The 12416-nt window shown below is 38.6% G+C and overlaps 1 protein-coding gene and 1 long non-coding RNA gene across 2 annotated transcripts; one reads left to right on the top strand and one right to left on the bottom strand.

Annotated features, from left to right (window-relative positions):
- Window positions 1–2723: 2723 nt before the first annotated feature.
- On the bottom strand, window positions 2724–5365 carry LOC128298195 (uncharacterized). Its single transcript, XR_008287261.1, has 3 exons — window positions 5171–5365; window positions 4863–5073; window positions 2724–2885 (listed from the first exon to the last, which is right to left on the bottom strand). It is a non-coding gene; the product is annotated as an uncharacterized LOC128298195 (long non-coding RNA).
- A 2406-nt stretch (window positions 5366–7771) lies between these two features.
- On the top strand, window positions 7772–9674 carry LOC128310831 (probable phenylalanine--tRNA ligase, mitochondrial). The gene is made up of 2 exons (XM_053047558.1): window positions 7772–9013; window positions 9080–9674. The coding sequence occupies exons 1-2, from the start codon at window positions 7796–7798 to the stop codon at window positions 9245–9247; spliced, it is 1386 nt and encodes a 461-aa protein (XP_052903518.1). The 5' UTR covers window positions 7772–7795; the 3' UTR covers window positions 9248–9674.
- The last annotated feature ends 2742 nt before the right edge of the window (window positions 9675–12416 follow it).

The following is a 12416-nucleotide window of genomic DNA, read 5'->3' as shown; positions in this document are numbered from 1 at the left end:
CAGTAGAAGCAGTCATTGTATCGCAGATATCATCAGAGCCTTGAAAAACAAGAGCTTTGAGATTCATTTCCCGAGCACTAAGTTTAAATATCTAATGATAAAAATGTGTCTCAGAACGAAATAAATCCTTCAAAAAACACCAGATACACATTATGGATTATAAAGTATTGGTGAAATGTTTTGATATCGTCTGCTGCTATGCTGAAAATCCTGCAATGGATGTCAGTAGAGCAAACGATCGATTATGTGCCAGGCCATAACTTTTACATTTCGATTTCTAAGCGGCCTTTTGCCTGGGTACCTGGGAGGTAGAATAGATAGGGGATCTGACGTCTATAGGCACTGCACACACAGGGCAGATGACGCCAGGATTCCGAACTTACTATCTGATAACAAAAACTGTGTAATGTGATGTATGTGACCCGTGTTACTCTGCGATGTGTAACTGCAGTTGTCATCACGATCTAGATCAGGAGTCTCCAAACTTTTGAGCCCGCAGGCCGCATTGGTATCGCAAGAACTGGTAAGATAATTAATTGTTTGCCAAAAAAAATATATGAGACAATACAGTGTACCATATTTGATAAACAGTCTTGAAACAATCCAAAATATCTTACTGTTACTTACTCTATCGATATATTAGAACAAGAACTGCATTAAACAAGTAACGCACATAACATAAACAGGCATACGCAAAAACCAAACATCATAGATGCACCGAGCGCGTGGAAAGTTACCATCAAGCCGATTCCCACAATCGCGCAAAGAAATTGGGCAATGTCGAAAACCCAATAGCGATCTTATTACAAGACAGTATAGGTTCTTGGGCCAGAATACCAGCCATTGGAATTGAGCAATAGACCCGACACTAGTGCGCCTGACTTGGTTCAAAATTCAGACAAACAAAAGCATTATATATAATCATCTCATAGTCCGGTATGTGGACAAACGAAAATTTCCATCCAAATTGTTCTCACGATCTGTACCCAAAAAACATGATATAAATAAAGAGCAATCGCCATTTCCACACGAGGTAACTGTCGTAGTTGGACGCCGCGACTGTGATTACGATGCGATTGTGACATATTATATCTATCGACCGTGTTAGTCCCACAAGTATGGTGAAGTATAAAGTATAAACATATTATGTTTGTATAGTAAACAAGAATTAATAATATTACATTTATTACAAGGGTTCTGTCGTTTTTTGTGCGGTCTGACAAGGTCACCTACTTTCTCTACTCCAAGTACTGGGTTGCTTTTTAAACTTATTTTACCGGATAGACGTAACCGGATAATCAATCCTTGCTACGAGGGATCGATCCGGGTGGAATTTTGATCCGAAGAATTCATACGTCAATTAATAATTATTATTTATTTGCTTCGTAATCTTAATCGTTTGTTTATTTGCTTGATTCATTGCTTAACCTTTCACGTTATATCAGCTCGTTCACACAAAGTTTTTACATATTTGGTTTTCTCCATTTAATACTTATAATCGATTAAATAACAATACAAAATTGCAATATTACACTTTCGCTCATCGATTTAGAAATTTTCAAAAGCAAAAAAAAACTTAATTACCTAGAATGGAAGAACCGATTTGCTCTACCAGTCATTACTCTAATGATTAAAATGAAATGTTTCGTTACTCATAGCTCTTGTTTCAATCTCTACATAATGTTTATTGTTATGCAATTAAATGCTATTTGAAACCGCACCGAAACCCGCAATATATTAGCAACAATTCCCAGAACAGGTAATAACATCTATTTCAGGTGATATAACTTGTTAAAACACAGAACCACACACTTCTGGCCGGCAGTAAAGAATCATCAAATGTCTACGCAGCATCGGAACGGGATATTGCAATTGTCAGAACTGGTGGTGATTTGGAACGTATACCACAAATTTAATTTCATCGTTACCCCGCACCGAAATGAGGTCCATTGCCACACGCAGCGACCATTCGAAAGTGTGTACTAAATTAACGATTAATTAATTATTCAATGCCACCACATTGCACATTAACATATAGTTTTCCATCTGTACACACGGCGCCGATGACGGTTTGGCCTGGAGTGTGTATCGGTTAGGTGAGAAAAATCTTGAATAATTCAGAACCCATACAGTATGGCGTGGGCGGTGATGTTGATAAGAGTGTTTGCAGGAGTGCTAATTAAAGGTCGATGTTGACGAAACCGACGAAGTTAACTTTTGCGAGCTGGTAGAACATTCGTTCAAATTCAATTCAATTTGAACACTGTTTGGTTTCTGCCTGTACGCTTATGAATGTATGAATCGTATTGTAAATTAAATTCAAAATACTCTATTAAAAATGGTTTAAAGTTTACGATAAGAAAGAACATATAATAATTGCCATATAAAGCACAACAATCATAGAATAATTATAATCAAATTTGTTTTAAAGAAAGAATTCTCCTAATCTCTCCGTTATCCGGTCTCGTTATCGACTATAAATTATTGTTTTGTTTATTACATTTACAGGGTTCTAGTTTCCAAGAAGTGATAAATAGCTATAACTCCGCACAAAAATGTAATGAGCTTAATTAAAGACTATCACAGCCATATATTAGCCTAATCTAACGAAATAGTAAACCAATAATGGAATAATTAAATACATCAGTTATGTCTGTCCGATTTCTCAGCTAACATTATGTCCTACCGCACTCAGCAAAATAATCCCAGGTTGCAATGTTGCAATGTCGTAACAGTTGGGACTCAAAACTAACCGCAACCTTTTATTCTGGAATATTATACTGTGGCATTATTTTAAACTCCTGGTGAGCTTTCAATTCGGCTCCCAAACATACGATGGAATGCAACTGCAAGGGGCGCATAAATCAGCATGGAACGGTGACAATCTGAAACGGCCGAGAAAGGATAAAGTTGGCATTAGTGTAATCATTAAAAAAAATCCGCTGCATAGAAATGTGCTAAGAACTTTTGCAAAGATTTGACTTGCATCCCGTCAAGCGAAACGTTCTTTTTACACGTGCTTTTTTCTTTTTTTTCCATTTTTCTACCATTTTTAACAAAATTCAAGTTTGGCGCCAGCAGTGCTCTGATCCGTAGCGTACTAGACACACCGGCGAAGCAGAAAAACGCGTTGTAGTGATCGCTTCTGTTGAGCGTCAACGCCGCTCATGCATGCGAGCGGGACGAATTACTAGTCGGAAACTTTTCACGGACAATAAAATCCTTTTCCCGCAACTTTTAACGGGTTGGCGTTGCATTTCGTTAAACTTGACAATAACTATTGCGCCATGGGAGGGGTAGGTTTGGTTGACTTAACATCTTTAGAGAAAGGTTTTTAATTCCGCGTTTCCATTCGGTAACTACAACTTTCAACTATACCAAAGCATTGCTCAACTAACTTAAGCTTGCTTAAAGAAGTTTTAATTGTAATAAGAGACACCGAGTAAGTATAGGAATAAATTTCTCAACAGATGAGGTGTTACGGGAGCTGAAGCTATATAAAAACTTCATAATCGTAAACAATTGTTAAAAAAAACTATAATAACATCAATTAATCGGCCGATTGATATTTGTTGCCCGTGTTTCAGATATGAATAAATGTAATGGAAACTTCTGTGGTGTATTAATTGCTGATGTTCCATTTATCAAATTTCTTATGAACCACTAGTTGATGTGGCATGCGGTGCATGTAGCATGTGTTTTTGTTGTAAGCATGTAGCTCGGCATTCTTACATTTTCCACAATTTAACATATAATTCAACTCAACTATCCATTTAAATCCGGTGCTCGACATATTCTGTATTATAAACCAATAGCATAATACATTGATAAATTATAAACAGATTGACCAAGGAGCATCGCCGATTTGTCTGACGTTCCTCAAGGCACTGGGTTTAGCCTGATTTATGCTTATTATATTAATTAACGATTTAGGATTTTTTCACCTTTTCTACGATTTTTTAATCTGCCACCTAGACTTTTACTCGAGATGTTTTTCCAATAACCTTTTCTTTCTTCTTTATCGGCACATCAATCTCAAGAGGTCTAGGCCTACCATTTCTGGCTTTCTTTGACTTCATTTGCTCGTAGCCGGATAGTCAGTCCTGCATACAGTGGATTGATCCGGATGGGATTTTGGATCGGTCCCTTTCTTGTGAAAACTGGCATCCCTACCTATAAACCACCACCACCAGCCTCAATTTTTCTCCTATCCCCTATAAATCCGCGATGTAAATCTTTAATCGCTTCCGTAATCGGTTGGTTTATAAATATGAATTAACCGGAACGGTACTATACTATGTGTAGCCAGTTAAGAATCAAAGTATTCGATTGGATTATATGCCGTTCTGTAATCTTGTCGGCTTTCAGTACGATGAAATTGAAATTGGTGTTTAGGTTCCATTCGATGAAAATCATCACAATTATACGATCCAGATCGAATATGGAAAACGCTTCCATCTTTTTTACTCCATCTACTTCTTCGGATGCTGCTCCAGAGGGATCCAGGTTGCATAACAATAACCACCCTGTTTTCAGTGTAGTAGATATATACACCGCTAACTCCGGTCAAATGTCAAATCTGTTGAGAATTCCTAACATTTCTCACACTTTCTTAATATTCGTAAACGAATCAGATGTAAAATCTACTTCGGGTTTCTGTAATTTAGGTAATTTCCTGAAAGCCCGTTACATATTTCTTTAACTTTATATTGATTCTCTTCATTATGTTTCTTCAAAAGCAAATGCACCAATTCGTGATCTAGTATATAGCCATTGATCCGTTCGTAACAACCAAAATTTCATGCTTTTACACCATATAGCCTAAAAGACGTCAAAGTGCTATTTAATCCATCCAGAATTACCTTGTTCTCAGCGACGTCACTATATTTTTTACCGCAATACAGCCTGGAACTTGCCTGGAAAACTTCATTGCTGTCCCCAAAAACACGGATATCATCATCGACTTCGCAATTTTTCACATCTATTGCTATCATTCACGGCGTTGCAAAACGCGAACTTTCCAAGCACAAACGGATAATCCAAGATCGAGAAGAAGAATAAGGCTGATTGTACCTGTAATGTAATGTTAGTCATGCAAACATTTCTGAATTAATACTTCTCCTTTGGGTGAACCCATTATTATGTTAAATGCAATTTGTTTTTGTCTTACCGGCATCATACACCGGGTAAATCTGGTTCTTCGCGTACTTAGCACCTGAATGTTATGTGCACCCTTTTGTAAAATCTCGGCTAGAATGATTTTGTAGAACATTCGAGAAATACTTTTGATGCTTGAAGATAATAGTCAATCGGTAATACAGACAAAATATGATTCTTTGCAATTTAAACAATTCAAGACGCACGATTTGCGGGACACAAAATAAAAACACAGAAACAGCTGATCAACGAGGTTGTTCTACGGTCATGCTGTTTGACGTAATATTGGCGGTAATATTTTCGAACAATGATTCAATTCGAAATTTAACGACACATCGCGATATTCACCACAACACTAGTTCACAAACATTCCAGTAGAGGCGTATGAGTCGTAAGAACTGTCAAACCAATCGTCGATTGAAAAAAAAATCAAACATGGAATGTTTAATTTTGTAAACAATCCAAACGCATAATTTAAAAAATTTTTTAACTTCGTTTCAGCTTCGTTTCAGTTGCAAAAAGCAATGTTAATATTGCACTGCTGTTCTTTCACCAGGAAATAACACTGTAGTTTGTAAGAAACTTTCAAGGAGCCGACACTGGAAAGATCATTCGAAGACGATCGTTTTCAATCAGTTTTAAGAAATTAGAAATACTAAATTTTGGCAGCGCAAAGGTTGTAAACCAATCGACGCGATCGCGTACAAGGAGGCATAGGGAAAGGATGTGAATGGTTAAGAAGTTAATGTTTGACGATAAAGGAATAAATACACAATGTAGGGCAACAATAACAAAAATGTCTCTCCAGTGTTATAATCACGAGAAAGAACGCAACTCTATTTATTAGCTTAGCCGAAGAGCTGTAGTGTATGCTATTGAGCACATTTCCCACGTTCTGCGCCAAATTCGGCGGATGCCTTGCCGTATCGCGCGAATTCGGATGATGTGCTATTCTTCAAGTCACATAAACTTTGAGAGCGACCTTACGGATACCATATATGGCACGACGTTAAACATTTTAAAACATAAGCAAACGCCACCCCGATCGAAACACCGTGCTGAACGGAGAAACCAACTATGGCAACTTACATTGTTGAGTCTCTGAATACAGAATCTGACCATGGCGAGTAGAGGACTATGCATAATTTACGTTCGTAATAACCGTCTTTATCATTTACTTCAATGGTGCATCGAATTCGATCTTGAAGCAGTATTTTGGTCCGCTCAGGGTAAGTAACGGTGAGTTTAATTTGTACGTATATCAAGCGACTGAAATATTTCGTGCCACTCAAACTGTCAATCCAACCCTGATGTCGTTTGCAAGCAAGTTTGTGAGCATCGTTTCGTGCGTACAACTTTTTATGCGCCCTCGTTTACGCTGCCCTGAATTATTTCTTCTATTTTTATTTATTTCCAAAATCATTTGTTTGAGCAATTCATTCTGTAAATCATATGGTTCCTTACCCTTCATCGCCATTTAATAAGGTCTGTTTTGAGAAATAAAATATATTTTCAATTTTCGGGTACTCGGGAGTCGTCGGGAAGTTGTTTTTCCTCACCTCAGCAGCATTGCGTTGTTCGAAATGTACGGACAATAACTATTCCACAGTCGTTCTTTCCTATCCGGGCTGCACAATGTGCCATTGTAATATTCTATTTCCATTTCTTTTTATATTTATTAAAATGTTCTGCGTACATTGTGCTTATTCAAAGCGGAAATCAGACGTGCTAGATAATCTGTCTTTTTCGTGTCGTGTTTGCCTGGCTTGGCCGATACAAAGTGGCGCCTCCATATGATTACAGTCGATTCCCGAGTTCGTGTTTCATTTTACGGAGTTTTCTATACAGATTTCAATCTTGAAATTTCAAATTAAAAAAATTCTTCACATTCCATAATTACAAAAAGTTATTTTCATAGCAGTTTACGGTCATTCGTGAAATTAACGCACAAATATCAATTTTGAATGGGCTTCGTAACGTGGAAATGAGTGTCCGATCCCTTAATGCGACATGTACCGCGGTTTTGTTTTTGACTTGTTCGAAAGGTAGCAACGGGCTGCTTAAATTACCCCTTTAAACTTAAACGCATTGCATACATTTTGGCTTAAACATTCGCTGTGAAGAGGCACGGATATACTGTGGGCAGTTTGGAATGCATTTGCAACATTAAGAGGGATTAATCCCTCGAAATGGACAATTGTGATCACTTCCGTAGTGTAATGATGTAAACTATTATTCGAACAATTGATACCATTATTGCTCAAAATCAAAACAATATTAGCTCATTTCCAAAGCAAATCTTTTTTTTTTAATATAGCCAACATCAGCTAACCATTCGATGGGCATTTGAGAAAATGTTCGAAATTATTCAAACAATATATATTAGTCCATATAACTTCCAAAAAATGATATGCAAATATATCGCAACGATTCGATAACGATAACGATGATAACGATTCGATTTTGAATTCTCAAACCTAAGAATTCAACTGGCAGGCATCAACACACAGAAACCTTTGACATTGACTGTCATTGATTGTTTACAGGGTTTGGCGATAGATAAGATATGGCATGCCTAATTTACACTGCATTTGGGCTCATAAGTGGAGCAATTGTTATGTAAGGAAACATTTCTCAAATGTTAATTTTCAATTTCCGACAAATTGTGACTCGTGCGAGGCGGCCACTTTCTGCGAGCGTGTGCCGCAATGGAAAGCTGCCACATACACGCTACTATGGCAGCCAGGCAAACATCAACAAAGACACAATCGATCTGTACCGGCAGCAGTACATTCGTGACTCGTGGACGAACCTAACGCCAAAGGTTTTGTCCCATCTGGACCGCAACCTCCATCTGCAACGTAACCATCCTCTATCGATTGTGCGGGAAAAGATTGTGAAATACTTTTACGGTGCTTATCTAAGTCCACGTGGAAACCCGCTGTTTAGTGTGTACGACAACCTCAGTCCGGTAGTTTGTGTGGAGCAAAACTTTGACCAGCTGCTGATTCCGCAGGACCATCCGAGCCGGGCCAAGAGTGACTGTTACTATGTGAACAAAGATTATCTGCTGCGTGCACATACCACCGCACACCAGGTCGAATTGATCCAAGCCGGTTTGGACAATTTTCTTGTCGTCGGTGACGTGTATCGTCGTGATGAAATCGATGCAACGCACTACCCGGTGTTTCATCAGCTAGATGCCGTCCGTATCGTGCACCAAGACAAGCTGTTTGAACGCAACCCAGAGCTAAAAATTCATGAAACGCACTACAAAACACATCTGTCGAACGGAAACCCAACGACGGGCAATGGCAGCCCTTTGACGGACTGCATCGACCAGCACAAGCAGCCATGCCATACGCTCGAAGCGGTGAAGCTTTGTGAGCATGAGATGAAAAAGGTTTTGGTAGGGCTCGTCCAGAAGTTGTTCGGCGAAAGCATCAAGTACCGCTGGGTGGACGCATATTTTCCCTTTACGCAGCCTTCATGGGAGTTGGAAATATATTTCAACGGTAACTGGCTCGAAATACTCGGTTGTGGCATTACGCGGAATGAAATTCTCGATCGTGCCGGAGTGCAGAACTCGATAGCGTATGCGTTCGGCGTAGGATTGGAGCGTTTGGCTATGATTCTGTTCGACATACCGGACATACGACTGTTTTGGAGCAAGGATAGTGGCTTTCTGAATCAGTTTCGGGACGATCGAATCGTCAAGTATAAGCCAATCTCGTCGTATCCTCAGTGCAGCAACGATTTATCGTTTTGGCTACCGGAAGGTATGTCTGCCGAACAATTTGCGCTGAACGATTTCTACGACATAGTGCGAAGTGTCGGTGGTGACATTGTTGAACAGGTAAGCTGAGTAATGTTGCTAGAAATCATCAATGATAGAACTCATTACTAAGGTGTATTTTTCCAGGTTACGTTAATCGACCGCTTTACTCATCCAAAAACGGGCAAGAGCAGTCTTTGCTTCCGTATCGTCTATCGTCACATGGAGCGAACGTTGACACAGGCGGAGGTGAACGTAGTGCATGCAAAGATAGGTTCGGAACTAGTTGATACTTACCATGTTAGCATACGATAAACAATGCAATATTAAATCATTGTGATCTTCGGAGTGGAGTGCAAAGATGACGCTGATTTAGACTTGTGCCTTGAATTGGTACACTTTTGTTTCGCTTTTCGATTCGAAAGAATTCCATTTCAAAGTGTGGCCCCAATTTTTCGCAGATGCGAATCGGAAGTATAAAATGTTTAACTATTTTTCGATCAAAGAGAGATTTTAGACAAAATTCGATGCGGAATGATAATAAGCGTAGAAAAAGTTTAGCGAACAACAAGATGCTGATTAAATATGTCTGTAGGGATAATAAACTAAATAATAATAATAACTAACTTACTAACTTACTAACTTTACTTACTTTCTTGCTTATATACGTAACGAACGCGTTTCGACCTACTGCAGGAGTTTCCTGCTTTTGAGCAAGAGCCATCGTCAGTCAATTTGATAACAAGACCATGTTTACTCTATCTCAATGTGGACATACCATGTCTGCTCTGTACATGTGAACGAGCTAAGACCGTTAACTCTAACTCGTTGTACGATATTGATTTTTTCTAGGGTTGGTGACCCTAGCGCTTATCTCAACATTAATGTTGTTGTCTGTGCTTACTTTGGATCTATCTTTGGATCTGGATCCGTTGAAGAACTTCTGCCTGTGTTATCATATTTATCTCTTTTGGATCAAACCCAATGGTAATCAAACAACGCTGCATGAACGCGCAACCATATTTGCTGATGCCGAGAAACAAATTCAACCCTTTTCGATCAACAGCGTGCAGACTAGCAAGGATTAGTGGGTGAATAGCGCTTATCTCAACATTAATGTTGTTGTCTGTGCTTACTTTGGATCTATCTTTGGATCTGGATTTGTTGAAGATCTTCTGCCTGTGTTATCATATTTATCTCTTTTGGATCAAACCCAATGGTAATCAAACAACGCAGCATGAACACGAAACCATTTTTGCTGATGTTGAGAAACAAATTCAACCCTTTTCGATCAACAACGCACAGAGTCGTTAGGATTAGTGAGTGAATAGCGCTTATCTCAACATTAATGTTGTTGTCTGTGCTTACTTTGGATCTATCTTTGGATCTGGATCTGTTGAAGAACTTCTGCTTGTGTTATCATATTTATCTCTTTTGGATCAAACCCAATGGTAATCAAATCGGATCGGAACCACGATCGGAAGAAGCTCTCACTTCTCATGCGATGTTTATTGTCGTATATCCAATAGGCTGAAAAATATTCAGCGAAAATGCGATGACTGAATTGGGGTACATCATCTCGAATTTCTCGAATAATCCCAGTCTTTTCATTCCTTACAACTGTAGCGTTTGATTCAGTTTTTGGTTTTTCAAAAGATTAGCTCTTTATTTTCTGGTTCTTTTTGTTCACATAAGTAGCACTTATCCCGTCTTATCCCTTTGAGGTCTGGATTGGAACTGAACTCACTGCGCACTTCGCGCTGTCCTGAGAGAGTCGCGTCACCGATCCTTCCCGTTTGCTCGCTCTCTCTCTCTCTCTCGCTCTTAATCTGATTCGCTTGATCCTTAACACAACTACTTCCCGCATTAACTCGACAGCTTGCTTGCTTTCGTCGACGGTGAACAAGATGTCGTTAACTCTTTTGTTAAAAATGACCAACATGGCCAGCAGAGCATGACGGCTTTTTTAATCATTGTTTGCTTTAACATGTGACTCTATTTGAACGGGAGTTTTAGATGCAAAATCTATGTCTCCTGCCTTTTCGTTATTTCGTATTCTCAATTTTTCGTCTATGAAATAGCTTATAATTTGTAACTGATCAAACTTTGTTTCTTCGAACAGTTCGGTAGACACTGCTTGCTCTCGAACGGTTTGACGAGTCTTTACTTTCGATAGGAAGATATTGGCGGCCATATCCAGATAAAGTGGTATGATTTTCATATCTGGTATACTGTTGTTTGTAAACGTGTACATACTTTTCAAAATCTTTAACTGAAGGTCTTCATTGCTTATTTTGTACTCTTCCATTTCTCGCTCTAGATAGTTGATGAAAAATAGTACTCGATCGGTCTGAGAAAAGGGTACAATTCGCCACATTTTACAACCAGAGAAAGTGTACTTAAATTCGTCTGTAAAATTGTATGGTCTAGTCGAGAGATACAAATTTCGAATGCCATGAAGAGTAGCCAATCTTGCGAAATATGCCATACCAAAATCCTTGTAATGGGGTGCTATTTCGTCAACCCCGTCTAATAAACAAACTAACTGCTAAACATTAAGTTTGCTTACAAAGAATCGCAACTGTAGTAGTAGGTCAATAGATAGTTGTGATTCTTTCATCAATCCTTCATCAATTAGAATTGATTCATTTGAAACGCTTAAATGCTGTGCTATGTTATCTACTTTCACTCTCTCGTTATCCGTTTCTTTAGTTGATCGAATATTGAACAGATTGGATCTTCAACACAGATTGGATAAATTAGAGTAATGCAAGGAATTATATTGAACTTCTTCTCGACGGTAACCACGACCGAGTGTGGACGCAACAAAAATCCTTCTGAGCAAACACCTCTCGAACGGAGCTAAGAGATTTTAATCATTTTGGACAGTGTCCATGTCCTATTGGCGTATTTGAGGAGTTGAGCTATTCAAGTTCTGTATTTTCGTCAACCCCGTCTAATAAACAAACTAACTGCTGACCGTTAAGTTTGCTTAAAAAGAATCGCAACTGTAGTATTAGGTCAACAGATAGTTGTGATTCTTTCATCAATCCTTCATCAATTAGAATTGATTCATTTGAAACGCTTAAATGCTGTGCTATGTTATCTACTTTCACTCTCTCGTTATCCGTTTCTTTAGTTGATCGAATATTGAACAGATTGGATCTTCAAAACAGATTGGATAAATTAGAGTAATGTAAGGAATTATATTGAACTTCTTCTCGACGGTAACCACGACCGAGTGTGGACGCAACAAAAATCCTTCTGAGCAAACACCTCTCGAACGGAGCTAAGAGATTTTAATCATTTTGGACAGTGTCCATGTCCTATTGGCGTATTTGAGGAGTTGAGCTATTCAAGTTCTGTATTTTCGTCAACCCCGTCTTATAAACAAACTAACTGCTGCCCGTTAAGTTTGCTTAAAAAGAATCGCAACTGTAGTATTAGGTCAACAGATAGTTGTGATTCTTTCATCAATCCTTCA

The sequence above is a fragment of the Anopheles moucheti genome, chromosome 2, assembly GCF_943734755.1.
Source record: "Anopheles moucheti chromosome 2, idAnoMoucSN_F20_07, whole genome shotgun sequence".
In the NCBI taxonomy this organism is placed as follows: Eukaryota; Metazoa; Arthropoda; class Insecta; order Diptera; family Culicidae; genus Anopheles; species Anopheles moucheti.
The sequence above is the reverse complement of the archived record's forward strand: the minus strand, read 5'-3'. Positions and strand labels throughout refer to the sequence as shown.